Raw genomic sequence first — 26,943 nt, 5'->3', positions numbered from 1 at the left:
TGTACACCTGAAACTAACACAATATTGTAAGTCAACTATACATCATTTTATCCTTTTTTTTTTGACAATATGGTACAGCTTGGGGAATCTTAGTTCCCTGAGCAAGGATCGAACCCACGCCCCCTGCAGTGGGAGCATGAAGTCTTAACCAGTGGACTGCATTACAAAAAAAAAAAAAAAAGCTATGAGCAGATGTTGCCCCGAATAAGGTCGTGAGGAAGACACGGGATGTCGGAAGCAGGAGATTCAACACAGGAGAAAAGTGCAGAGAAGCCTCCAGATGATGGGGAAGGGAAAGCCACAAGGAGAGCTGAGCAGCTGGTCTTGCTATCAACCAGTCCAGGATGGAGAGTCAGAAATCTGCAGCAACTTCCCAGTCAAGTAAATTGATAGAGTACTAATATGGGTGATTGTATTAATAGGAGTTTACACAAATGAGGGAGAGTTTGGGGATAAGGGATGAATACTTAGAAATGAGGCAAAAAATAAAATGATAAATAAATAAATATCCATTACTAACTCCAGGAAAAACACAGTTATGCAGGAAAATATGCTAATAATGGCACACTGTGAATAGCATTTATTTTGTTATGATCACATAAAAATCCTTTCAATATATGACACTAAAGCTCAGGCAACAAAAGAAACAATAGATAAACTGGAAAACATAAATAAAAAATAAAAACTGTGTATCAAAAGGCACCATCGACAGAGTGAATAGGCTACCCAGAGAATGGAAGAAAATATTTGTAAGTCATGTATCCAGTAAGGGATTAACATCCAGAATACATAAAGAACTCCTACAACCCAACAACAGCAACAAACAGAAAACTTAATTTAAAAATGGGCAAAGAACTAGAATAGACATTTCTCCTAAGAAGATATACAAATGGCCAAGAAGCACATGAAATGATGGGCAATATCACTATCAAGGAAATGCAAATCAAAACCACAACGAGGGGACTTCCCTGGCGGTCCAGCAGTTAATACTCGGCACTTCTACTGCAGGCGCATGGGTTCAATACCTGGTTGGGGAAGATCCCGCATGCTGGCAGTGCGGCCAAAAAATAAACACACCACAATGAGATACCACCTCATACCTGTCAGGATAGCTACTATAAAAAACAAAACAAAACAGAAAATAACAAGTGTTGACAAAGATGTAATCCCTTGTGCACCGTTGGCAAAATGTAAAATGGCGCAACTACTATGGAAAATAGTATGGCAATTCCTCAAAAAATAAAAATGGAATTACTATATGATCCAGCAATTCCATTTCTGGGTATATTACCCCAAAGAACTGAAAGCAGAGACTTGAAGAGATATTTGTACACTCATGTTCGTAGCAGTATTATTCACAACAGCCAAGAGGTGGAAGCAACATATGTGTCCATTGACAGATGAATGGATAAACACAATGTAATGGAATATTATTCATCCTTAAAAGGAAGGAAATTCTGCAATACGCTACAACATGGATGAGCATTGAGGACATTGTGCCAGTGAAATAAACCAATCATAAAAGGGCAAATACTGTACAATTTCACTTATATGAGGTACCTAGAGTAGTCAAATTCATAGAGACGGAAGTTAGAACGTGGTTGCCAGGGGTTGGGGACAAAGGAGAATGGGGAGTTACTTAATGAGTACAGAGTTGCCGTTTGCCAGATGAAAAGAGTTCTGGAGATGGGTGGTGGTGATGGTTATGCAACAATGTGAATGTACTTAATGCCACTGAATTGTACACTTAAAAATGGTTAGGTAAATTTTATGTTATGCATATCTTACCACAACTAAAAATAATTTTAAAAATTTTAAAACTTTTTAAAATCAAAGGATCACAACCATATTGGAAGGATGGGTGACGGTTGACTCAGAGAGTGAGTGTGTGAGAGTCCGTGTGTGTAGGTGTCTGGGGGTGCAGGGGGGTGGTGGTGAGAGAGCTAAATCATTGTCTTCAAAAGATAGTGCCTGAAACCGAAAGATCAAGAAATAGAAATGTGGGACTTCCCTGGTGGCGCAGTGGCTAAGAGTCTGCCTGGCAATGCAGGAGACACGGGTTCGAGCCCTGGTCCGGAAGATCCCACATGCCGCGGAGCAACTAAGCCCGTGTATCACAACTACTGAGCCCACGTGCCACAACTACTGAAGCCCACATGCCTAGAGCCTGTGCTCTGCAACGAGAGAAGCTACCGCAATGAGAAGCCCGTGCACTGCAACGAAAATGTAGCGCCTGCTCACAACTAGAGAAAGCCCGCGTGCAGCAACCAAGACCCAACGCAGCCAAAAATAAAATAAATAAATGTATAAAATTAAAAATAAGAAATAGAAATGTGTGTTATTTAACTATAGGGAGGTAAATACCAAAAGAATCAGCTAAAAGATTTGAAAGTGTTTGCATCTGGGGAGAAGGAGATGGAGGTGGGGAGTGAACGACTTAAGTTTCTCATAACAAAGTGTACAGAACTAGTTGATTCTTTAAACTATGTGAAGTAAAACTCTGATAAGAAAAAATAAAATAAAAACTAAACCAAAACAAAAGCAAACAGAAAATTGCTGAGCCTCCCCTAGAAGGCCCTGTGACTCAGGTGATGGGCATCCAGGGCCTGACGAACTCTGAGTCACCTTGAGGAGCCTGTTGTCACGGGCAGAGTGGCCAGGGCTTCTGCCCTCTATCCTTTTTCCCAGATTAAATGGGGGACACAGAGCTGGTGGCCCTGAGAGAAGCGAGACACATCTGGATGGACGGAGGAGCATTGTTTATTTGAATAAGCACACATTTATTTTAATGTGTATTGGAAAATATGATTAGCATATCAAACCTGTGATTTCATGGAGATCATTGCTTAGGATGAAGCGAAGTTTATTAAGTGAAAGGATTTAAAGGGAAATACTAGGATGACAGTACAGCAGGTAAGGGGAAATGGAGAAAGTCATTCCCCGGCGATAAGAATGACTGACTGGTCATGGGAAATACTGACCTAGTCCAACCCTCATGTTAGGGATAGGGAGCCCAGGCCAGAGAGGAAAAAGGACTTGCCCAGTGTCCTCTAGAAAGGCAGTGAAGGAGGCAGATGTGACTCTCCTGAGAGCACATGGTCAGGAGGCAGGAAACCAACACTGGGTCTGTCTTGCTCTGCTCTGGTCAGCTCTGAAACCCTGAAACGCCTTCATCCTCTCAGTTCCTGGGTGTATTCCTCTGTATGAGGTTCTGCAGCTAATAGCAGTAATGTTCACGATAATTGTATAGTCCTTAGGAAGTGTTTACTGTGTACCAGAAAAAGCAGCAACAATTATAATAGCAAACACATATACAAGGTATACTATGTACAGAAAACTCTTCTAAATACTTTACTTATATTCACATATTTCATCCTCACTAACACTGTGAGACAGTGTGGCAGCCAGTCTCCGAGATGGCCCACAGTGATTTTTGCCTCCTGGCTGTTGCTCTCCTATATAGTCCTTCCCACATGGAATAGGGCTGACCTGTGAAACCAATAGGATATTGCCAAAATGATGGAGTGTGTCCTCCCTAGTTAGGTCACAAAAGACACTGTGACTTCCTCCTTGCTTTTTCTCTCCCCCTCTTGGATGGGGAAAGCTGGCTGCCATGTCATAAGGACACTCAAGCAGTCCTGCGGAGAAATCCGTGTGGTGAAAAACTGAGTCATCCTGCCAACAGCCAATATGAACGTGCCAGCCATGTGAGTGAGCCAACTCAAACCCTCCAGCTGCAGTTAAACCTTCAGAAGACTACAGCCTGGCCAGCATCGTGACCCAACGAAGTTGCTCCCAAATTCCTAACTCACAATGTGGGGGATAATAAATATTTGTTGTTGTTGTTTTGAATTTGGGGTATTTTGTTATGCAGCAATAGGTAATTAATACCCTTAGGTAACATTGTCATCCCCATTTTATAGATGAGGAAATTGAGGCACAGAGAGTTCAAGTAACTTGTCCCAGATCACACAGTTAACAAGTGATTTAAACCATGGCGGTTTGGATCTGTATAAAGTTCATGTAATAAATTAGAATCCCTTTTACAGGAATGAAGACACTGCTGGGAAAGAGAGAGAGAGAGAGGGAAACACAGGGACAGTGGCAAAGAGAAGTTGGCAATTGGTTCCCAGTACAGCATAACAGACTTAGGCTAGACTTCTGTAAAGTGATGATAGTGGACAGTGGGAGAGCTCTGCTGCCCTTGCAGCTCAGCTATGATCAGCTTGGGGCCACTGGTCTCTGTCCCTGGCTGTGTGGTTGACGCAGCCTTGGATACCTCAGGGTGGGGGTGTGATGCCTGTGGGCAGCCCCTCTCTGGGGCTCTTATCACCCTGCACTGACACTGTCTGCCCCCAGACCAGAGATCCTCAAGGGCAGGGATGGAGTCTTGCTCATCTGTGCCCCTTGCCTGGTGCAAGGCCAGTCAGAGCAGGCTGGGGGAGGTGTATATGCAGAAGGCTCTCTGGCCCTGGCCTGGAGAGAATTCATATGGTCACACTACCCTTTAACAAATTATCCCTGGGGACACAGAAGGGACCAGGATGACCCAGTTTCTGACTTGAGCAGCTCCTTATTGGATGGAGGATACAACAATGATAGCCCAGTGCGATCAGAGAGATTGGGACACGGCGTGTTGTGGGAGGCCAGAGGGGTAGGGAGGACCTCTCTAGAGGAGGCCTGACGACTTCCCAGAGGAGGAGGAATGTGAGCTGAGGCCGAAAGGATGCACAGAACTCAGCCAGCGCCAAGACTGTTCTCAGCAGAGGGTACAGCCTGGCAGAGGCCTGAGGCCTGAGGCTCTCTTGGAGGACAGGGTGAGGGAGTAGAATGTGCAAGGGGTGGGCCACTGGCCTCTGGTGGCTCTTAAAGCAGGACAGAGAGACTTGGGATGGGCAGGGTGACATGCTGACAGCAGCTGGAATGTCACCTGTTTCTGTCTCGTGGGGAATTCATTGCACTTGGGGTTGGGTTTGAGGGTTTTCTTTGGAAACCCAGGACTGGGCGAGGCCTGTATGCTTGAGTCAGCCCAGGATGGAGAGAGAGGACAGGTGAGGACAAGAAGTCACTTGGGAACAAGTTGTACAAGGACCTCAGTGTCCATTTGGTTTATGGTGTGTGTCAAAGCTTTCTTCATTTGCCCTTCATTAGATTAACCAACTTAGGTGCCCTGAAAAATTCCCATTTCTGCCCTCTGGGTTCAAATGCTAGGCCTGCCATTTACTAGCTGTATGACCTCCCCACCCCTTAGTTTGCTCATCTGTAAAATGGAATCAACATAAAACCTGCCTCATGGAGATGCTGTAAGGACTAAATGGGTTAAAGCGTTTAAAACACCTAGATGGTGCTTGACCCCCTCCCCACCTCCAGCAAGTGTACAATAAGTATTAGCTATTATTATTACTTGATATGGTTTTCCTTTTAACCTTTTCAAGGATTTAAACATCATTTATCTAATGCCTGTTATATGCCAAGCCTTGTATCTATCCTCTGAAAATAGGGATGAATAAGACATAATCCTCCTAGGCATACAGAAACCATGGTAAAGGCAACAACAAACAAACGTTGATCAAACGTGCCCTGTAGGAGCCCAGAAATGCAGGAGAGCTGGTTCCTGTCCTCAGGAAGGTCACAGGCTGACTAGGGAGAGAGAGAAGTGGTCCAAATTGGGTGGGGGCTGAGAGGAGCCTGGAGAACCTCCAATGAGGGGGTTTTCGAGAGACAAGGAGTTGCCCACTTTGGCAGCTGGATGTGTGTCGGACAGTATGAGCAAAGACCCCCTTGGAGGTGAGGTGAAGGAAGGCTCAGTCCTTATTCTCTGAGTGTTAGGAGGTTATCAGGGGTTTTTGACAGGGAATTATGTTTGAATAACAGTAACATAACTAATAGCTATTATGCACCTACAGCACAGTGCATGCTGCGTATCTCCTCTAATGTCATCCTCACACCCTTGTGAGGTACTGTCACCATTCCCATTTTACAGATAAAAAAACTGAGCCACAGAGGTTAAGTGAGTTGTCCAAGGTCATGTAGTTAGGAAGGGAAGGAACAGACTTAAACTCAGGTAGTCTAACCCAGAGCCCATGCTCTTAATCTCTCTACCCTGCTGCCTCCGAACTTTAATCTACACAATCTTAAAACTAGAATAGACCTTTGAAATTCTCCATCTCTATTTTGCAGAAGAGAAACTGAAGCTCAGAGGTGGGAACTGACTTTCCTTGAGACCACAGAGTGAAGGAGGGGCTGAGATGAAGCAGTCAGTCTTGGCTGCAGGAAGGGCTCCAGAGTCCCAGGCATCCTGCTGTCACAGTGGCCATCGTTGTACTTGGAACAAAATCCAAACCTCCTGCTGGGGCCTACAAAGCCCTCATGTGATCAGAACCTTGCTGACTCTGACCTCGCCTGGTCACCCAACTTCTCCTCACCGAGCTCCAGCCCACCTCAAGGCCTCTGTCCTGCTGGTCCCTTTGCCAGGAATGCCCTTACAGCCAATCTTCCTATGGTTGGGCTCCGTCTTAGTCCATATGGGCTGCCATAACAAAATATCATAGATTGGGTGGCTTAAAAACAACAGAAATTTGCTGGGAGCCTGAGAAGTCCAAGATCGAGGCCCTGAAAGATCAAGATGCCAGCAGATTTGGTGTCTGGTGAGAGCCCACTTCCTGTTTCATAGATGACTCTCTTCTCGATGTGTCCTCACATGGTAGAAGGGGCCAGAGATCTTTCTGGGGCCTGTTTTATAAGGGCACTAGTCCCATTTATGTCCTAATTGACTCCCAAAGACCCCACTTTCAAATACTCTCACATTTGGGATTAGGTTTTAACATATGAATTCTGGGAGGACACAAACATTCAGTCCACAGCAGCCTCCTTCTTGCCATTCAGCGAAATGTCACCTCCTCAGAGAGGCCTTCCCTGATCACCTCTCTAAAGTTACCTCCCATCACTCTCACATCACCCTACTTTATTTTTTCCATAGCAGTTATGATGATCTGAAATTATTATCATTTCTTGTTTGTTTGTTTTCTTGCTTTTGTGTCTGTCTCTCCCAACTAAGATGTAAGATGTAGGAGAGCAAAGAGGGATGTCATTTATTTCTACACTGTATCCCTGGGCAATGCCTGGCACATAGGAGGTGCTCCATAAGTTTTTGTTGAAAGCATGCTTGCATTTCGTTGTCTGTCCGTTGATAGTCTGTCTCCCCACCAATCAAGCTGGTACCATGTCTGATTCACCTTGGCACTCCTAGGCCCAGGGTCGGCACAGAGCAGAGCTGGGATGTGCTTGTTGGATGACCGAATTGCTAAGGGGCTGCCCTCTGTGGGAAGAAACAAGGCTCAGTAACAGGACTGCCGATGAGACAGAGCGGCTTCCAGACCTGAGACTAACAGCTCCTGAAGCCCCTTCTTCTGCCCCTCTGCCATGGATGTGAGGCAGCAAGAGAGGAGGGGAGGGTGGACCTACACTGGGCCTAGCCACCTTCCAGTCTGTCTCTTTTAGTGGCCAGTGCCCTCAAAACTCATTGTCCAAAAAGCCTGGGCTGGTTGGGCCTTGCTTACCAGCAGGTAGCTAAAATCTAGTCACCTGTACCCTGGCATGGATGAGATGGCGCTGAGACCTTCCAGGGGAGAGGTCTTATTCATGCCAGCAGAAGCAGACAGCAGCCCTGGGTGTGCGTCCCCTATTAGCAGGGATGAAGCGTCCCTTCTGTGGGGTCCCACAGTCTCTGCCCTTCTCCATCACAGCAAGGACTACCCTGTCGCCCCTGCAGTTCCCCCTGATTGTCTGCCCCTCTGCCTGGCCCAACAGAACACTGAATGAGAATGAATGGATCAAGTTTGTGCGCCAGGCCCAAGCCACCTGCCTCACATCCTTGGCCGTGGGAATTCTCACATGAGAATGCAACATAGGCATGTTAACCAGCTACACAGACGTGTAACATCTGGGTTGGAGTCTTGGAGGGGTGCAGAGGTTCATTCCTGCTCCCCCAGCTTCTCCCTGATCACACGAATCCTGGCACCCCAATCCCTGTCCACTACCATCCCTGCTCCGTGTGCACATGCCCAGGCCTGTGCACCCGGGAACATCATCTCCCCTCCCGTCCAGGTTCACTCCTAGGCCTCCCTCAGCCACCTATCAGCATGTCACCTCCTCCAGGCAGCCTGTGCTACTTCCCTTGGGCCGTCTGCCACCTCTGGGGGTAGGGGCCTCGCCTGGCTCATCCCAGCGTCTGCAACGCCCAGCACGCAGCGAGCCTTGAGCAGGGTCACCGAGCACGGGCCTAGGGAGAAGTGGACCAAGGGCATGAGGGAGGAGGGAAAGGAGGCGGCAGCGGGAGGAGCGTGGGGCGGAGGCGGCAGCGGGGGGCGGGGGGGGGGGGCGCGCGCGCAGGCTGAGGCAGCCCAGGCCTGGGGCCGCGCGCCCAGCCTGAGCCCGCCCCGCCGCCGAGCGTCACGGAACCTGCTTGAAATGCAGCCGAGGAGCCGGGGCGGGCGGCAGCGGCGGCGGCGGCGGCGGGGGCAGCGGCAGCCCCGGCGCCGCGGCAAGGAGTCGGAGGGCTGAGGCGCGGCGGCGGCACGGGGTGCGCGGGGAGCGGCGGCCGGAGCCCGGGGCCCGCCATGGGCCGCCCCGAACGGGGCGCGCTCCGGCCGCTGGCGCTGCTGCTGCTGCTGCTGCAGCTCCAGTATCTCGAGGCGGCGGCGGATCCACTGCGCGGCGGCCAAGGTGCGTGCGGCCGTTCCCCGGCCCGGCTTTGCGCCGCCGGAGCGGCCAACAAAGCACGGCCCGGCGGCCGGGGGGCGGGTTGCGCCGGGGCCTCCGAGCCCGGGCCTGGCAGGGAGGCGCCCGGGTGCGATATGCTCCTCGGGACCCAGCTCTCCCTTAATTTGCCCTAGACCCCCGCCCCCACGGCTCCCTGTGTGGTGGGCTCTGCCCTCCGGCACCTGCTCTTGGGGGATGGGCGCCGTGGGGGCCGGGCGGGCCGGGAACTTTGCTGGGGGTGATCACTGATGCTTTCGGGAGGGCTGTGTGATTCTCGCCGTTGGCGTTAATTTGACACGCGCGCTCCGCGGCGGCGATGAGCGGAGCCCGGAGACTACCCCGCCTGACAATGCGTTTCCGGCGACCCCTGCGTGTGGCAGAGAAAGAGGGGCTGCGTGCGAGGCGGATGTGCCCGCAGCGCCCAGTGCGCGTGTCGCGGCGTGTTCAGGGGCTCCCTGTGGGCTGTGTCTGCGTGCATCTCTCACTAAGGGCCGTGTGTGCGGGTGAGTGTTCTGAATGGGGGGCATACCTAAGTGGTGGGACACCGACTGTGTGAGCCTGCCACAGAGCAGCCCGTCACCCCGGAACCCTTACCATCCTGCCCTCCTTCCTGATCGAGGGTGCCAGAGGCCTCCAGGTCGTTGGCTTCAGCATCGGGCCCTCTCCTTCACTCAGTAGACCCCTCCCCGCGGCCGGGATCGCTTGTTCCGGGGATCCGGCTCACGCCCCCTCTCCCCCGCGCAGGGTCGGTCAAGGAGTGCGAAGAGGACCAGTTCCGGTGCCGGAACGAGCGCTGCATCCCCTCTGTGTGGAGATGCGACGAGGACGACGACTGCTCGGACAACAGCGACGAGGATGACTGCCGTGAGTGGCCGGCCGGGGAGGGAGGGAAAGGTGGGGGACTCCTTGCTCAGCGTCCACGTGGCTGCAGCCGCCACCGGGCCACCTGCCTGGACCTTTACTGCCGGAGCCTGCAGCCGGGAACCCTCCCGGGAGCCCCTTCCCTCCAGGCACTTAGGGACCCAACGGGTTCTGGGCCGGCAGGTCCTGATGGAGCCGGGGGCGAAGCCTGGCGCAGCACGGCCCGGGAGGAGGGCACGCCACGCCCGGGTTGCTGGGCCGGAACTGTGGGGCGGCGACGCGACGGTCCCTGCAAGCGTCTAGCTTTCTGCGATCAGGCCCTCCGGGACTCTTGCCTAGGCCCCACGGAACGCGCTCGTGTCTCAAAGTTCCAGGCAACTCTGGGCCTAGCCTCACTCCTTTTCCTGCTGGGTTTTGTGAATGAATGGGCTCCCCGGGGCCCCTGATTGGCTGTGCGAGGACCACCCCATAGGTCCCTGTGGCCGGAGCAGGCCAATCGTGGAACGGCTGGGTGTGCAGTTTTCTGGCGCCCTTGGCGTTGGGGCCCTGCCCTGGCCCCGCCTTGGCCACACCCCCGCTCCTCCCCTGGGTAGTAGGTGCAGGCGGGGCGCTGGCGCCCGCTGCCTTTCTGCCTAGTCATGGTGAAGACCTTTCTTGTGCCACCCTGGTTGGCCGACTGCGCTCTCCTGCCAGCTAGACTGAGGCATGAGTCATGGGGCAGAGCAGGAAGGAGGGGGCCAGAGGGATGAGTTTGTTTCCTGGAAGGGGGGTGAGGATCCCAAGGCCGCGCATGAACCCATGGCCACGTGCAGGTGGCCGGCCGCCTTTGCTGAGTGTGGTGTTTGTACACCTGGGCACGACTGCTTTGGAAGTTGTTTCGTGAGGTGCACGTGGTTTCTGATGTCTGTGGGACCTGAGGCGAGTTAGCAAGCAGTTGCCACAAGTGGAAGGAGTATAGTTCCAGGAACAGATAAACAGGACCCTATAAAAACACAGACGCGGGCAGTCATTCATTCATCGTCACTGAGCACCTGCTGTATGCCAGGCACTGGCACACTTTGGAGAACAGGCTCACCCCGCAGGCCAGGGAGTGCAGGTTCTGTGGGAGGAGGGCAACAGGTGGACAGGCCCACAGCACCACGCAGTGGCAAGAGGGGTAGAGAGACCACCTGGGCAGGCATTGTCTGTTGAGTTATAGTGTTGTTTTTCGGGGTTTGCTAGTCAGCCCCCAGGTTCATTCTCAGACCAACCCAGATTTGGCTGTGTGACATGGGCGCATCTTTCCCTCCTGTCTCAGTTTCCTCTCCTGACCACTTGGGCTAATGATTCCTGCCCTGGTTTTGAAGACCAGTTCTAGAAATGTAATTGAAAGTGATGCGACTACCATGTGCTGACTGTTAGCTGTGTGCCAACCACTGTGGTAAGTGCTCATCTTACATAAGCCCCTGTAACCTTCAGAGCAGTCCTATTTTATCCACCAAAACAAACCAAAAAACACAAAACAAAAAAGCCCCAAGGCACTGAGAGATCAAGTTAGTTATTCCACAGCTGTTGAGCTGCTAAGTAGGACCTTCAATTTAAGCATCTGACTCCAGAGTTCTTAGTCTAATTATGACCCTAACCACTTCCCAATGCTATTGAAATTCTGAAAATGCCTGAGCCAGGGTAAAATGTGATAGTGAGTCTCCTCGCCCGGAGTTGTTCTTCTGTGGTTTCCTTACAGGGGGAGTGCTGAGGATGAGGCGAGGAAGTGGAAACTGTGCATTTCTGGGCTGGTTTTACCTTATCTCCCTGGCTCTGTATAACAACAGTTTTGTTGGGGGGTGGCCGTGAAGAGCAGAAGTGTTTCTTGTCATCCCCCTTTGTAGATAAGGACTCTGGCTCAGAGAAGTTGAGTGATTTGCCTAAGGTCACACAGCTGAGAGGGACAGAACTTGGTCAGGGTGTCCACCTGCCTCCTAGCTCAGGGGCACTGTGTGCTCCGGTGGGAGTGTGGTGCAGAAGGACCCAGGAGGGTGATCCGGGTGCTTTTCATCTCCATCGAGGCTCTGGGCAAGATGGAGGAGTGAAGTAGCGGGTGGCTGGGCGACCCCAGATGGGACCAGGGCCAATCTGATGGCCACTCTGGGCTCCAGCTTTCATTCTGAGATGGATGGGGTGGAATCACAGGCAGAGGGTTAGTGAACAAAAGCAACCGTCGTTGAGGGCTTTGCTGTTGGTGTCAAGTATCCGTCCCCCACACTGGGCTTTTCTGGGCTTTTCTGGGCTTGTCTCCTCATCTGCCAAATGCGGGGTAGCTGTTCCTCTACCATCAGTTATACCCGTAGAAAGTCTTCACCTGGGGCTGGTGAAGAGAAGGGAATGGATGAGTGTCCACACCACCAAGGTCTTTAGAAAGGGACCCCTAGGGGCCACAAAGAGAAATCTTGAAGAAAGGGGTGGGAGCTTTGGGTGACTGTATGAGGCGTGGTGTTGGAAAATGGTCTTTTGTCACCCCTTCCTTCCCTATCTGGGGAGTTCCCTCCATTCCGGGCCACCTGCCCGAGCTGCATTTCTTGGAACCATCCTCCTTGCCTTATATTTGACCACTCCAACCATTCCACCCTGTGAGAGGGCCTGAATCACCCCATCTCTATACCTCTCGGCCTGCAAAATGGGGATTGCCATTTGTAAGTGAAGTCTGTGTGGGGCAAAATGCGTTCAGGCTCCTAAAGGAGCCAGAATGCAGACTGTGAATTCCGAGAGCTGATGGAGGTTGGAGGGAGGGAGCTTGTGTGTGGGGGAAACCAAGGAAGGCTTTCTGGAGGAAGAGACAGCTAAGGCAGGCCTTGAAAGACAGTAACTAATGCCATTCCTCAGAGCTTACCATTTAAAAATAGGTGATGCAGTCTCCACATTATAGAGGAAGAACTGGGGTTCAGACAGGTGAAGTGACTCCCCCCAATTCACACAGCTCCTCAGGACTGGACCTGGAACTCAAAGTAAGACCTTCTAAGTGCGGAAGCTTACCCGCAGCGGATGGGACTTGGCCTTTTGGAGACACAGATCTGACTGGGATGGGGAAGGGAAAGGCTCATGGGGTTTCAGTTCCCAGCTCAAAGGGCCTTCAAAGTGGAGGAAGGGGCTGGAAGCCCAGGGGTGGCCCGGCCAGGGGAAGGGGTGGGGTTCCTGGCTGCACCTGGGTCACGTAGGCCAGCTGGCGCCTTGGCCTCAGTTTCCTGTTGCTGCTTAGTGTCTGGGAGCAGAGACGTGGGTTCTGGTCTCCAGCCAGCACTTTGCCCCCAGAGTAGCAACAGCGACAACAATGAACACTTACTGAGTACTTGCTGTGGACCAGGAGTTGTGCTGAGATTCTACACGTATCACCACGTGCACCTCGAGTCTATAAAATGGGGTGACTCTTGGAAGTACCCGCATTTTCCTCATTTTACAAAGGCACAGAGGGGTTAAGTAACAAGGGTGTATGATTTTTAAGTGAAACTGAAACTGCTGGGGTGTGAATGCAGGCACCCAACTAATGGAACTTGTGCTGCATCAAGCAGTAGCTGACAACCTCAGGCAAGTCCTCCCAGGCCTCTGTTTCCCCATCTTGAGGGGACATCAACCCCCGCACTCCACTTCCAGCTCTGGGAAGAACTCTGCACTTCTCCGTGTGGATGGACTGCTTAGACAGGTGGACCGGTCGTGTGCTCAGTTTCCTCTACCTGTTTAGGCTTCTTTAGGCTGCCCTGTTCTCCCAGCCCCCATCACCGCTCCGTTCCAGTTTTAATAAAGAGTGGCCGCAGCAAGGTCTCCCATGGCCGAGAGTTCATTAGCTGGCAAGGCCAGGCTGTAGGAGTGCTGAGGCCTGCTGGGAAGTAGCCTTGTAAATAATTAAAGCTCGGCCACAGCTCCCAGCTGGGGCTGCAAGCCCGCATCTGGTCTTCAGTGTGCCGCCTGGCCTAGCCCATTCTCACACCCCTGACACGAGGCCCAGCTTCATGTCCTTTATTGGATGGAGTCATCTGACAGATCGTGCTGCTCTCTCTGAACCTCGGTTTCCTCATCTGACCCACCAGCTCCACCATTCGGAGTCCTCCCGAAGCTCCCATGTACCCATAGGATAGGGTCAGCTTAGACTCCTCTGCATCTGGCCCTCTGTGACCAGCTTCCGCTGCCCCACTGCCCTCCAGCCCCTTCCTGCTCTTCCTATGAACCTGTGACACCAAACTTCTGTCACATTCTGGCCTTTCTACTGCTTCTTACTGCTAGGCCTTTGCATGTGCTATTCCATCTGTGTGGAACACTTTCTGCTCCCTCACCTGGCTACCTTCTTTTTGTCATTTTAGAATCATCAGTGCAGGTATCACCTCCTCCAGAAAGCCCTCCCTGCTCCCCTCTTTCCCCAGGGCTGAGATATAGGAGTCGAAAGAGGGGACTTAGAGATGTGTGTTGGAATAACTCAATGTGGCCTTGAATCAGATACTCCTGGTTTTCTATCCCAACTGTGACCTCTGGATGAATGGCCTTGGAGGTGATAATAGTCTCTCCCTCCCAGTGATGAGGATTAAGTGAGATAATGTTCCTGGTAAGCAGTAAGTGTTCAATGAATGGCAGTGGGTCTGTCTGTTCCTGGAGGAGGAGTTTCACTGAGGTCTCTAGATACCTGTCTGCCAGGACCCCCCTGGTTCTCCTGCCCGTATTTGCTTAGCCCGAGATCCAAAGGCTCCCGCAGCTGAGGCATGCCTCAGCCAGAGGGTTCCCCAGCCACAGTGGATGTGGTCCCAAGGCCATTTGGCCCTGAGATGGACCTGGGAGTGGAGGAAGGTACCCAAGGAGGGCCTGAGGGAAGAAATGAATCAAACAGGCCTGGTTGGTCTCAGTGAATGAGTGGCCGGGGCCCTGGGAGGGGCAGAGGAAGACTTCCCTCAGGCCGTTTGCTTGTCCCAAGGCTGGTTTCCAGACCTGTCTGTGCCTGGGATGGGGAGAAAGCCCTACAGCCCCCGTGGCTCTGCCCCACAGGGCCTAAGCTTCTCCCTTCCCTAGGGCCAGGTCTGTGTCTCTGTGGCTGGCCCCAGCAGGCCTTGGGAGTGTTTGCTGAAGACTTTCCCATGGGCCTTCCTGGGGGCTCTCCTGGGACGGAGTTCCCCTCTGGGAACCCCCTGGGCTTTCTCAGGCCTGCTGGGGGTTCCGAGTGCAATAGGCCTCAGGGCTGGTTGGCTTAGTCCTCTTGGTTGTCTGCAGGCAGCTGACTTGACAGTTTTCCCTCCTTAGGGAAGTAGCAACAGCAGGTGAAACCAGAGAGTTGCCCCCAGGGAGAGGGTGAGGAGCGACAGGACCCAGAGGGCTGATGGAGCAGGAGGGTATAGGCTCATTTGTGCCACCCTTCAGGGCTGTAACCAAGTGCAAATCTCCTGGCCCAGGGTCTGTGGTCAGACCCCCAGGCCAGTGCTATCCCCATGAAGCCAGTCCTGGGCCTAGGAGAGGGTGTGGGCCCTGCTCTGGGGGCTGGGCAGCCAGGCCTCGGGGCCCTGGATCTCAGCAGCAGTGTAACACCTGCTCTGCAAATGCCCGCATGCCCAGATCACCCAGTCTTTGAAGGCCTGGTGGAGACGCCACCTCCCCCAGGTGGCCTTCCCTGACCTCTTGTCCTCTTGCTCCCTAGTCCCTGAGCTCCCACAACATGCCCCTGTTCTCCCCTCGGTCTCAGATCTGTCTTCTCCACGTTGTCTGCTCTGCTATCCTTGTGCTGAGCACGAGGGATTCCAAAATAAATAGCTCCCTTGAGGGAATTACTACTAACAGATACTGGCTACTTACCCCCATGCCTGGCACCGTGTTGGACAATCTGCATTCATTAACGTTACTACTCACAACCCTGTGAGGGCTGTTTTCTTATTATTCCCATTTTAAAGATGATGAAACTGAGGCTCAAAGAGAAGTGACTTGGCCAATGTCATGATGTTTGAGTGCTAGAGCCAGGATTTGGCCCAGGCCTGTCCACTCTGGAGCCTGGACTCTTCCTTAGCGTCTTCCTCTCTGAGCTTTGTCTACCCAGTTGGGGTCAGAGGGCCTGGGGCTCAGAGGACATGGAAGAAGAGGGTGAGGGGCTGCAGTGTCCAGTGATGCCTTCCTGCACTACAGGTTTCTGTCTAGGAGGGACTGTCTTTTCTGGAGACCACATGGGGCCCCAACATAAGGCCCCCCTTGTCCAGCACCCCCCATGAGTGTGACCCTCCACAGTTTCCAAGGGCCTTCCTTGGCCATTGCCTGTGGGGTGGTGAGTACTGTTTCCATTGTACAGATAGGGAAACTGAGGACCCAGTGATATGTCACTGATGCAGATGACTTCAAGGAGTGTCATTTCCAATATTACCATCCTTCCTCAGAAAAGGCCAAGAGCCCAAGTCATCCAAAATGTGGACTTCGGTTCTCTGACCCCCATGCAATTCGCTGACTCTAGGTCTCATACATACATGCTTTTCTTCTGCTTGGATTGTCCTTCCCTGGCTTCTACCCATCCTTCAAAACCCAGCTCATTACCACATCCATGAAGCCTTCCCTGTCTTCCTGGTGTGATCTAGCCTCTCCTATGTCTGGATGCCCATGGCTTTGTGCACCCTTGTAATAGCCCATCGTAGGAGCTCGTGGTTGCTGGGAGTGTCTGTGGTGGGAGACCGCAGGGCCTGGCCCAGAGCCGAGGCATTTGAGGGATGGTATGTGCATGAATGAATGGACTGAGGAAATGTCACCGACTTTTGAGGGTGAGAAGCTGATATCTGTCAGATGTAGGGGACCCAGGGGCCTCTGAGAAGGCCCTGAGGGGCCCTTGAAGCTGGAGAAGGGAGCTGGGCATCCTTTAGGGACCATAGTCAGGCCCCCTCTTGTGAGCTGGGTCACCTGAAGCCCCGAGGGCACCAGTGACATCCATAGTCACACAGGACCTGGGCACGCAGGCCTCTCAGTGCTCACACTGCAAACTTGGGAGCTTCCCAGCTCCAGGCTTCAGAAGGTGAAACCGAGGCCCTGGTGGCTGGACATCAGCTCCTGGTGTCAGCAGGGATCCATTCTCAGAACTAGGGTGTCCTCAGTTCCTGGGTTGGGACTGAGTCAGAACAGTACGCTCCCAACTCCCACCTGCTGCCACCCTGCCTTCCCCCCTCCTTTCCCTGCTGGACCAGGGAACAAGGCGTTCTCAGGCTGCAGGCGGGCACTGGCTCCTGCGTACAGAAAGGGCTCGGGACTTCCCCACGGGGACCGCAGGTGCATACTGCCCCTGGCTGGGGCCTGCTGCCCACCCCCAGATCGCTGGGAACTCATCTAAAATAATATTGTTAACTATAGTAAGAGCTCACGAGCATCCTCACTGCTGGGGGCTTTCTCATGCAACACCTCCCTCAGCCGGTGCCTGGACGTATCATCACTGCACTTCACAGAGAAAGAGCCGAGGCTCTGAGAGGTGAAGTCACTTGCCCCAGGCAGGTCAACGGGTCAGAGGCAGGACTGGGCCATGCCTGTCCGGCTGCATTGTGACACAGGTGAAAGGAAGAGATACACGTTCACACATCCCAGTCACAGCTACAGTGGGAGTGGCCTGGGGTGTGCTGCGACCGCCCTTCCTTTCTATGTACCCCAGGCATCCGTCCTTGCCAGCCCCTGCCAGTGGGTGTACCGGCTCCCTCCTGAGCAGCTCTGGCCCCTGGGTGCCCCCAGGCATGAGCGCGGCCCCAGGTGGCAGCTTTGATCATCAGTTGTGCTCACCATGGCTCCTCTTACAAGCCGGTGTATGTCACAGGCCGTAGGAATAGCCCCTCGGCTGCAGTGGCTCAGGAGCGGGCCCTGCCTGTGAGCTCCCCCATCCCCCTGCACCTGGTTTGACCTCCCTGACCCTGGCAGGGCCCAGGCCAGGTGCCCACAAGCCGGCTGCTTTGCGGGCGAGGAAGCAGATTTTTATCAGGCCCCTTGGAACACCCTCTAGTAACTAGGAGAGTTACCCAGAGAGGCAGGGCCATGGGGCTCCTAGGTCCACACAGTTCCTATGACCCCTCACGGCCTCCACGCAACTGCCCCTTGGATATGGCAGCCCAAAGCCTCTCCGAGGTCAGCCAGTCTGGGAGTACACGGGAATGGTGAACGTGACCACCGCCCTCCCTTGGTCACTGGCTTTGAGATGCCACAAGGGACCTTACCGCAGCCGCTCTGGAGACTATTTCAGTTTCCGGCCCTCTCAGCCTATTCGAACCACAGTATGGCCTCTTCCAGTTTGTGCCTCACAGCTGCTCTGGGAGGAAGGTGGTGCAGGAGTTCATTATCGTCCCCATTTTCCTGATGAGGAAAGTGAGGCTCAGCAAGGGCGTGGGGCTCCTCTGGGGCCACACAGCCTGTTACTGGTGGTGCTGAAGCTGAAACTCGCTTCAATTGATTTCCTTTGTTTTTCCAACGGAAGTAAGTTTTTCTGATTATATAAAGGTAATTTCATACTTGTAATTTAAAGAAAAGAAAACACACAGACAATTCAGAAAAGGGAAAAGAGGAAGGTAGGAGTCCCCCTTGGTTATACCACCGTGGGAGCTGCCTGTCCTCCCAGAGGTGTTCTTGCATTCTCTGCATGCGAGCTGGTGTGCACAAACGTGTGTTTCTGTGGGATTTTTTTGGTTTTTGGGTGTTTTTGCAAAACGAGCTTGTGTTATGTCAGTTGTTTTCTCCCCACATCATGCACATCTTTCAGTGTCAGTAACAGTAGGGACGTATTATCGTTTTAAAGGGCTAGATAGTAGTCTACTGCATGAATCTTCCCTAACTTAATGACACAGTCTCCTATTGATAGACATGTGTTTAGTTGGTTTTATATATATATATATATATATATATATATATTTTTTTTTTTTTTCCTGTTCTACACAGTACTGGGGTGAATACCAGTACTACACCTTTGTGCATTTGTCTGGTTCTTCCCTTAAGAGGAAGTCCTAGGGAAGGCATGGCTGAGCATGTGCATTTTCATCCTCACGTTGTCGCTCTCCCTCAAGGAGATGTTTTCCTTTCTCACAACACCCCCTGACTCCGCAATGGCCCTTCCCAGCCAGGCTGGCGGCCCGCGGGACCTCCCTCTTCCTTGAGCACAGGGCGACCTCACCCTGGCCCTGTGGGGCAGACCAAGTAGCCAGATCCAGGCCTCACAAAACAAAGCAAAGAGAAGGGTCAACTGTGTTCTGGCCCCAAGGACTCCCCACCCCCACCAAAGAAAGCAGAAGGGAGTATAATTGGTCTTCATTTTTCTCAAGATATTTGTAGAATCTGTCTCCTCCACAGCTTTATACAAGTTGTTCTGCCCTTGCCCCTAACTTGCTGTGTGACCCTGTGTGAGGGTCTCTCCCTCTCTGAACTTCATCTCCCCTTTACCCATTGATCCTTGCTCCACCTGACCTGTAACCTGCACTCTGAGCAGATTTCTTCTCCCTGGAGCTGGGCTCAGGACCAGTCCTGGCCTGGGGGAGGGGGACCTGTGGCCCTCGAGCTCCTTAATGCCTGGTGAGGGTTGGTGGGAGTGTACCTGGCTTTGTGGGTAGATTCCAGGCAGGCAGATGGAGGGTAGCTGGACTCTTTAGGGTCCACTTCCAGAACTCAGCCCTAAGACCCAGGTTCCTTGGGCCACTTTCCCTTTTGTCTTCTTCTTGTACCCGTGACTGCATTGGATGCAGTGGAGTGATGGAGAAAAATGGAGTCAGGCCACCAGCCCTGTGACCCACTAGCCGGGGTCCCTGGTATGGGTCTTATGTTCTGAGCTTTAGATCCTTGGTCTCTGAAATGGGAATGATGAGCCCACCTCTCAGAGGTGTGCAGGCTGATGTAAAGTGTTCTGCCCAGACCTGGCCCTGAAATGAGCACCCCCTTTCCCCTTCCCGAGACTGTGATCCCCACCAAGTGGAAGCGACCGTCAACATCTTTCCTTCTCCTCCTCCAAGGACATAACAGGAAGGCAGTTGCTGAAATAGCAGCAGGAGAGATGTAGGTCAACTGGCCAGTTGGGAGGACTTGGCTGCCCGGGAGAACAGCAGTTTCTCGGGCCGGGAGGGACTGTAGGAATCATCTCATCCGCCGCCATCTGCACCGGGGGCCCCAGGGTGGCTGCATCCTGGGTGGCCTAGGGGAGCTGGTTACACAGAAAGAACCAAGGAGAGCTGGTTAACCATCCGGGCCTGGCATAGTTAGTTATCTAAGAGGGGACCTTGGTTCACCAGTGGGTCCAGTTTAACATCAGAGAGTTGGCAGCTGATGAGAGTCAGGAAGGGCCTGTTGACCCAGGTTAAGCTGCTGGTATGAATAGCTGGAGGCCAAGGGTGGGCTTTCCTGGTGGCGTGAATCCAGGGATATTTATGCCAGTGCTCTTCCCGCCCTCCCTCCCTCTCCACTTCCTGGACCCCGAGCTGCCATCTGCTGCCCCCATCACTCTCAGAGCCGCACACGTGCGTGTGCATGGAGTGTGCGTGCTCAGAGAGCAGGTGTGCACCAGGAGAGAGGTGACTGTTCTGGACGCACAGAGGCTGTAGGGACAAGGTGACGCTCTTCCTCCCATGCTGGCCAAGGCCACCCAGCCAAGGCAAAGCCAAAGCCCCCCACTGGGCTGTTTGTGGCGGGGAATTATTTGTAGCTGGAGAGGTGCCAGCAATCTCTGTTCCCAGCCTGCCCCCTGCCATGGCAGCCTCTCCCCTCCAAGCCTCAGCCTATAGCCCACTGTCTGCACCCACACACGCCCCACGCAGAGGGCTGAGGTTGATATAAACGCCATGGCCTGGAGACCAGGCCCACCTCAGCTCCACCCCTGCTCCTACCTTACCTAATGGCCATCGGCAGGTCTCTGCCCCTCTTGGGTCTCTGCTCATTGGGAGTGGGGCATCTCCAGGCCCCTCTCAGCCCCAATTCCCTGGGATTCTTTTGTTTTCCCCTGAGAACCACGGAGTTCACAGGAGCTCCGCCATGGCCAGGACCCAGATGTGGCGGTCCAAGGAGCTGCCCCCGTTCCCCGAGGCCCAGAAGGCCCAGAGCAGGGAGCAAGGGCTGTGAAATCCAACCCATCGCACAGGGGATGTGGCATAAACCGTATGTGCAAAGCTGGAACCAACTGTTAATTAGCAGCACCTATATCTGCTCGGGGGTTTCCGCCTGTTTATTTTTTTTGCCGAGTCTGACTGGGCCAATTCTTTAATACCCGTAGCCCCAGGCTTTAAATATGCTGCATATGTAATGCTCTCGTGTCTCCTCCTCTTTTCACCCCCCATCTGCACAGCTGCCTGCTTCTTGGAGGTGCACGGACAAGGCACACACATGGCCTCCCAGTGTCAGCTGGACTGGGGTTTCCACTGCAGTCCTTTCACGTCCTAGTTGGAGGCCGGGGGCAAGTCGCTCGAATCTGAACCCCAGACTCCTGCTCTGTGCACGCGGGTTATGAGCAATTCCTGGTCTGGGTACAGTACCTGAAGCCTCACTGGGTCTCACAGAGCCAGTCGGTTCTTCCTACACCGGGAACTGGGCCATACCAGGCCACAGAGGTCTGCCAGCCATGTGGTTGGAGCCCCTGTTCTCTCTGCCACCCCTTCTCCCAGACCCCTCGCCCTCCCTCTCCCTGGCCTTTGACCTCTCCCACACTTGCAAATTCTGCGCTGAGTTCTCCCCCTGGAAGCAGAGGCCTGAGCCCTTGTCGCTGTTGATCCATTATGAGCGAGTCCCCCCGCAGGCCCTCACCCTCACCACACCAGGAGCCAGGTAGCCTCACCTTGTCGCTGACTTGCTGAGAGACTTGGGCAAGTCTCTGCTCCTCCCTGGGCCTCAGTTTTCCCACCTGTGAGGATTGGATCAGGAGAGCGAGTCACTTTGGACACCTTTTGAAATTCAGATTCCCTGACCCCTGTCTAGGTCTGACTCCAAACCTCTGCTTGCTGTGTGGCCAGGTGGGAGCCATAGACCTGGGGGTGGGAAGCCCCCCAGGTCCCCTACATCTGACTGCTTCCGCATTGCCTCATCCATGAGCAACTCCACTGTGACTCAGATAACAGCAGGGCCTCTAACTAGGCTGCCTGGGATCGAGTCCATACTTCACTGCTTCCTAGCTGTGGGACCCTAGGCAAGTTACTTCACCTCTCTGAGCACTTGTCTCCTCTCTAAAATGGAGCCATCAACACCTAACCCTCTAGGTGATTGGACGATGATATGAGTTTGTTTAGGAAAAGCACCAAGAATAGTGTCTGGACGTGACTGGTGCTCAATTCAAGATTTGCTCCACTTATTTTGACCTCTTTCTGAACCTCCATCTCCCATCTGTCCTTTAGGAATCCCCTCCCATGCCAGGCTGCTGCACTGCTGGGTGGGCTGGGAGGGGCCAGGGAGCACCCCCAGAAGTCACCTTTGTCCCTGCTTCTTCCCCTGCAGCCCCAGGCCATAACTTACTGTCCTAATTTAATTAGGAAGAGTCCTTACAGGGACCTCATTAGGAAATGAGCCCAGAGCCTTGGGGACCTCCAGGAGGGGTGGGATGCAGGAGGAGGTTGCATTGTGTCTGATCCTGCCCAGCCCTTGGCCTCGTGCTCCAAATGTGCCCAGAAAGATAAGGGAGCCCAGCCCCTTAGACCTGTGACATGGAGTGTGGGCAGCCAGGGCCTCCATCCTCTGCCCCCTGCCCAGCTTTGGCCTCACCCCCCTGGATGGGGGTGGGGAAGATTGAGAGATGAGGTTTCTCTTGTTCTTCTCCACCTACCCCTGGTGCCCAATGTCTCTGGCCTGGCACAGAGCAAGCCTTGGTGAATGTGTGTTGAGTGAATGAATGAGTGAGCTGTAGCTCTTGGGGCTGGAGCAGCATCTTCATTTGGCCAAAGCAGGCTCCCGACCCCCATCCTAATGCCGGAATCCCCTCAGCAGCCCCAGGGGCTGGAGATGGGGAGGGGGCGATTGTCTGCTTACATACCTCCAGGGACAGGGAGCTCACTGAGCAACCTGATAGCTTTTTCTGTCCCTGGATAGCCCTTCCTGTTACAAAATCTGTCTTCCTTTCGATCTCAAATCTATCTCCTGTGACGCTTCTGCCCTACCCAGGTCCCAGCTCTGTTTCTGGGACCTCTGCTCACAAACACTGCCCGCTGCCTTCACTCCAAGCCTGCTCAGTGTCCCTTCCTGGCCTGTGATAGCTGACATGCTGTGTGGCCTTGGGTAAGGCCTATCCCCTCTCTGGCCACTACTTCTTGGAGCCTGGTGGGCTGCACACTCTGGGCTCTTGGCTGCTTTCTGTAAAGCAATGTTTCTGTAAACATTGGCTGCTTTCTGTAACCGTGACCTACCTCCCAAGGAAGTGGGGGGCTGAGGACAGATGTGCCATGTCCAGCAGTAAAGGTGACACCTCTGCAGACAGCTTGTCTCCGGGTCAGCAAGGTGGTAGTGCCCAGACCCCGCGATGACCTGTGGCTGGGCACACGGGCACTGGGGGCTGTGCATGGACCTCTTCTGCCCTGAGACCAGTCCACAGCATGGACACTGTCCTGGCCTTGGTTAGGAACCTGGGAGTCATCACAGCCCCCGTCTCCCTTACCTCTAACAGCCACCAAGGCCTGATCCTCCCCTCCTACTTGCCGGCCCAGGCCCTTTCCCCATCCCACTTCAGCCTCCCCGGACCACGGCAGCAGTACCAGCCTCGCCCCTGTTCCCTCCCTCCTGTCCGTTCTCCGCTCTGCCGCCAAGCGCTCTCAAACACGTGGAGCTTTCTCCTGCCCTTGCTCAGCGTCCTACAGGGACGTCCCCCACTCACAGGATAGTCTGCTTGCTAACATTCAGGGCCCTTCAACGCCCAAACACATACCTGGCATCTCTCCTGCTGCAGACCTCACCATCCACTTGTCCCCCCAGACCCCATGGCTCTGTGCTCCAGCCGCACCCCACATGTGTTTGATGTCACAGGGGCATCGTCACGCTCTCACGTGTGGGCCCCTCCGCCTGGAAGGCCCTTCCTCTGTTCAACCCCACTTTGCTTTAAGAGTCTCCATTTCCAGGGAGCCTTCACACCCCAGCTGAGTCAGGGCCTCCTCTGGGCTCCCCCGTCCCTGTGTTTCCTTCCATCTCCATCCTTGCCACTCTGCGTCAGGATGGTCCGATTAAGAGTCTGTGGTTCACACCAGACCACGGGCCTCAGGAGGATGGGGCAGGGGGACCTGGCTAGGGCCTGCGGAGAAGCAGGGAAGGGAGGAGAGCGGGTGGGGCTCTTTGGCTTTTCACATGCCCAGCGCCGCTCCCGCCCCAGGCTGTGTTTCTGCTCCTCGTGCTGCACCTCCTGAGCCACGTGCCCGCTCGCACACGGTGCTTCTCTGAGCCCCCGAGAAGTGCCTTGTGTGGCCTGGAGCCTTCGAGTCTGAGCTCCAGCATCCACTGCAGGCCTCCTGTGTGCCAGTGCCCTGCTGGGACCTGAGGAGGATATGCAGATGGAAAAGCAGGCCTTGGCCGCCCAACTCAGTATGTGACCTTGGGCCGTTGGCTTCTCCGAACCTCAAGCTTCCTTGGCAGTGAAAGGGGTGGAGGACCCATGTCTCCTTCCCCTTTTCCTTGGGCACATCTGTGCTGCAGCTGGGGGCAGACGTGGCTTCACAGGACCCTGAGACGGCAGCTAGACCAGAACTTCCTCCCCGCTGGGGCCTGTGGGGCCTTGGGCCAAGCTTCGCCGGGATGAAGGGGGAAAGGGGTTATGCTCCCCGTTCGGTGCAAAGACCCACCCCCATGTTTGCCTGCACTTTGGCATTACCAAGCGCCTGCTCCGACGCAGGGTGCCCGGCTTGGAACCGCCCCCGTTTTAAAATGAAAAGTCTCATGTCCAATGGGACACTTAGCCCGCCGGCCTGCACCCTGCCCACCCCCGTCGCTGCTCCCCCGGCTCTGCAACAGGTCTTCCCCCGTTACCTGTGGGTTCTGCTGCCAGTTGGGCAGGGCTCACTCTAAAGAAAGGAAAAAGCTGATTTCTTCCCCACGTTTTGGGAAAATTCAAAGAGACATAGACCCCCTTGGAAGGTCTGGAGGAGCCAGGGCTGAGCATCCCTGTTGGGGTGCTGGTGTGGACATGGCCAGGAGGCCTGGCCTTTGTTCTGATCCTGCCTCTGACACAGCTAGCCCTGTGACGGCTCCCTCTGGGCCTCAGTTTCCCCAGCTCTGCCCTGCTCACCTCACATCACTACAGTGAGGGTCATTACCTCGACAGCCCGGCCTTTGCGTTCCTGCTGCCCTTTATATTCTTCAAGGCATTTTTCTGTCTGTTCACGTCCCATTCTGGCCTCGCTACTCCCAGGAGGCGGGCGGCACTAGGACCTTTATTTCCACATCAGATAGGAAGAAGCTGGGGACACAGGCCGTTTGCCTTGTACAAGGCTCTGTGGTTTACAGAGCCCTTCCCGTGTATCGCCTCTGGGCTCCTAGTATCCCTTGGGAGGCGGGCTCAACAGGACTTGCTGTACCAGTTGTACAGATGGGGACACTGAGCCCACAGTCGCACAGGATTTCGACTCCTTAATGGTTTGGGAGAACGTAAAGGATGAAGACTGATGGGTGGGTGGCTGTGCTGTGGCCGTGGTGTGTGGTGATTACCAGTAAGTGGGGGTCACTGACTGGCTGGTCCTCTTCCCCTGCCTACTCCCAACTTTGTCAATGGCTTCATCAGTAGGAGACAGGTGCAAGGGAAAGGAAGACACAGAGAGGAGTGGGGAGAGAGAGGACGTGGGGTGCGGGGGAGAGCGCTGGGGAGGTAGGGGGGAGGGGTGGGGTCCAAGCAGCATCGCTACTTCCTCTTGTGGTTCTCACAGTCTGTCTGCACCGATTCCTGACAGATGGAGGGAAGGGGAGAGTTGGTGCCAAGAGGCTGTCACCGCAGGCGGGCAGAGCTGGGGGAGGGTGCTTTGTGGCTAGTGTTTGTATGGGGAGGGGGCAGCAGCTGGTGGTCTGGCTGCTGGGCCTCCTTGGAGCCTGCTCCCCGGGAACCGTGGTTGGCAGGGTTGTAGATGCTGGGGGGGCAGGAAAGTGGCCAAGGGGTGAGCCTGCCACCTGCCTGGGACTGGCCGTGCCCTTGCCCCTGTCCAGGCAGACAGCCACCCGTCTCTCCTCTGCTCCCTGCTGCCAGCAGGGCCCTCCCTCCAAGGACACCTCCTACCCCCCTGACTGGGTTTCGGGGTGGATGGGGGCTCTGGAGGCTGATGCTGAGCTGTGGTCAAGGTGGACCAGGGCAAGGAGAGCATAGGCACCAGGAGGCCGTCGGGATCACAGGGCCACGAGGGGCTCAGAGCAGGTGGGGCCTGACCTCATGTCTGCAGGGCCAGAGCGCATTCACTGAGCCGCCCCGGGTGTTCCCCAAAGCCCCCTTCATGCCGAAGGGCCTCTTGCTTTTTCTCCAGGCTCTGACACGTGTACAGGGGTGGGCAGCCCTGGCCTGGGGGTCAGTTTGGCAACTTCAGTAGCTCTTGCTTTTTTAGATTGTGGGTTTCTCCAGGCAGGGTTGTGTCTCATGCTCTCTTTCCCAACTCCCGTTGGCCAACACAGGGCCCAGCACAGCGGAGGGGCCCAGTGAATGCTTGTTGAATGAATGGATGGATCTCTTGCTTGCACACCTCCTGGGACGGAGACCTCACTTCTTTATAAGGTAGTTCTTTTTATTTCCAAAAACAGAGTTCTTTTTGAGAGGCCTTATGGGTCCCAGGCCTGTCACAGGGGCTGTACAGAGCCCCCTGGCTAATCCTGCCGCCTTGGAGCTGCCCTGTAGAGACCAGAGAACTCCCGAGCCCACCTGGCTCCTCAGTGGCACCTGACAGGGCTGGTCTCCACTAACCGCATAGCCATCATTTATTGAGCTGCCACTCAGTGCCAGGTGGTACCTCACTCAACCCTCAGGTCAGCCTGATAAGATAGGTACTGTTTTTATCCTTCATCGTGCAGAGAAGAGAAATGAGGCAGAGGTAATGAGAAGCTTCCCCAAGGTCATGGGGCTAGTGTCTGAGTCAGGAAGTTGGGGGGTGAGCTGCGGGGAGGGGAAGGCCTCCTGGGGCAGGACTTGGGGGGAGGGGTGGGGCTTGGCAGGGCTGAGGAGGGTTATACTCCGGAGGTAGATCTGACCCTGCACCACACACTGTCCACTCCCTCCTCCCTACACTGTTCCCAGACACATCCTTGACACCAAGACTCCAACTGGGTGTCCCTCAGGTGAGCCCTGGGGACCTGGGGCCCAGAGCCCCTCCTGTTCCCCTGGTTGTGCTCCAGGGGGAGCCCCAGGACCTTAACATGGCCTGTCCTGTTGGGTGATCTAAGGTGTGCAGGGTGATGGCTGGGGGCCCA

At 54.3% G+C, this 26,943-nt stretch overlaps 1 protein-coding gene across 8 annotated transcripts in view; it reads left to right on the top strand.

The window, feature by feature from the left end:
• Window positions 1–8,057: 8,057 nt before the first annotated feature.
• Window positions 8,058–26,943, top strand: part of LRP8 (LDL receptor related protein 8) — an 80,309-nt gene continuing 61,423 nt past the window's right edge. For 7 of the 8 annotated variants that reach the window (XM_032636025.1, XM_032636002.1, XM_032635992.1 and 4 more), the window contains exons 1-2: window positions 8,558–8,724; window positions 9,505–9,624. In XM_032636025.1, the coding sequence (XP_032491916.1) occupies window positions 8,619–8,724; window positions 9,505–9,624 (226 nt within the window). In that variant the 5' untranslated portion in view covers window positions 8,558–8,618. Of the gene's footprint in view, window positions 8,725–9,504; window positions 9,625–26,943 lie in introns of all 8 variants that reach the window. The other variant, XM_032636034.1, reaches the window with a different exon arrangement.

The sequence above is a fragment of the Phocoena sinus genome, chromosome 1 (assembly GCF_008692025.1).
Source record: "Phocoena sinus isolate mPhoSin1 chromosome 1, mPhoSin1.pri, whole genome shotgun sequence".
NCBI classification, from domain to species: domain Eukaryota; kingdom Metazoa; phylum Chordata; class Mammalia; order Artiodactyla; family Phocoenidae; genus Phocoena; species Phocoena sinus.
The sequence above is the reverse complement of the archived record's forward strand: the minus strand, read 5'-3'. Positions and strand labels throughout refer to the sequence as shown.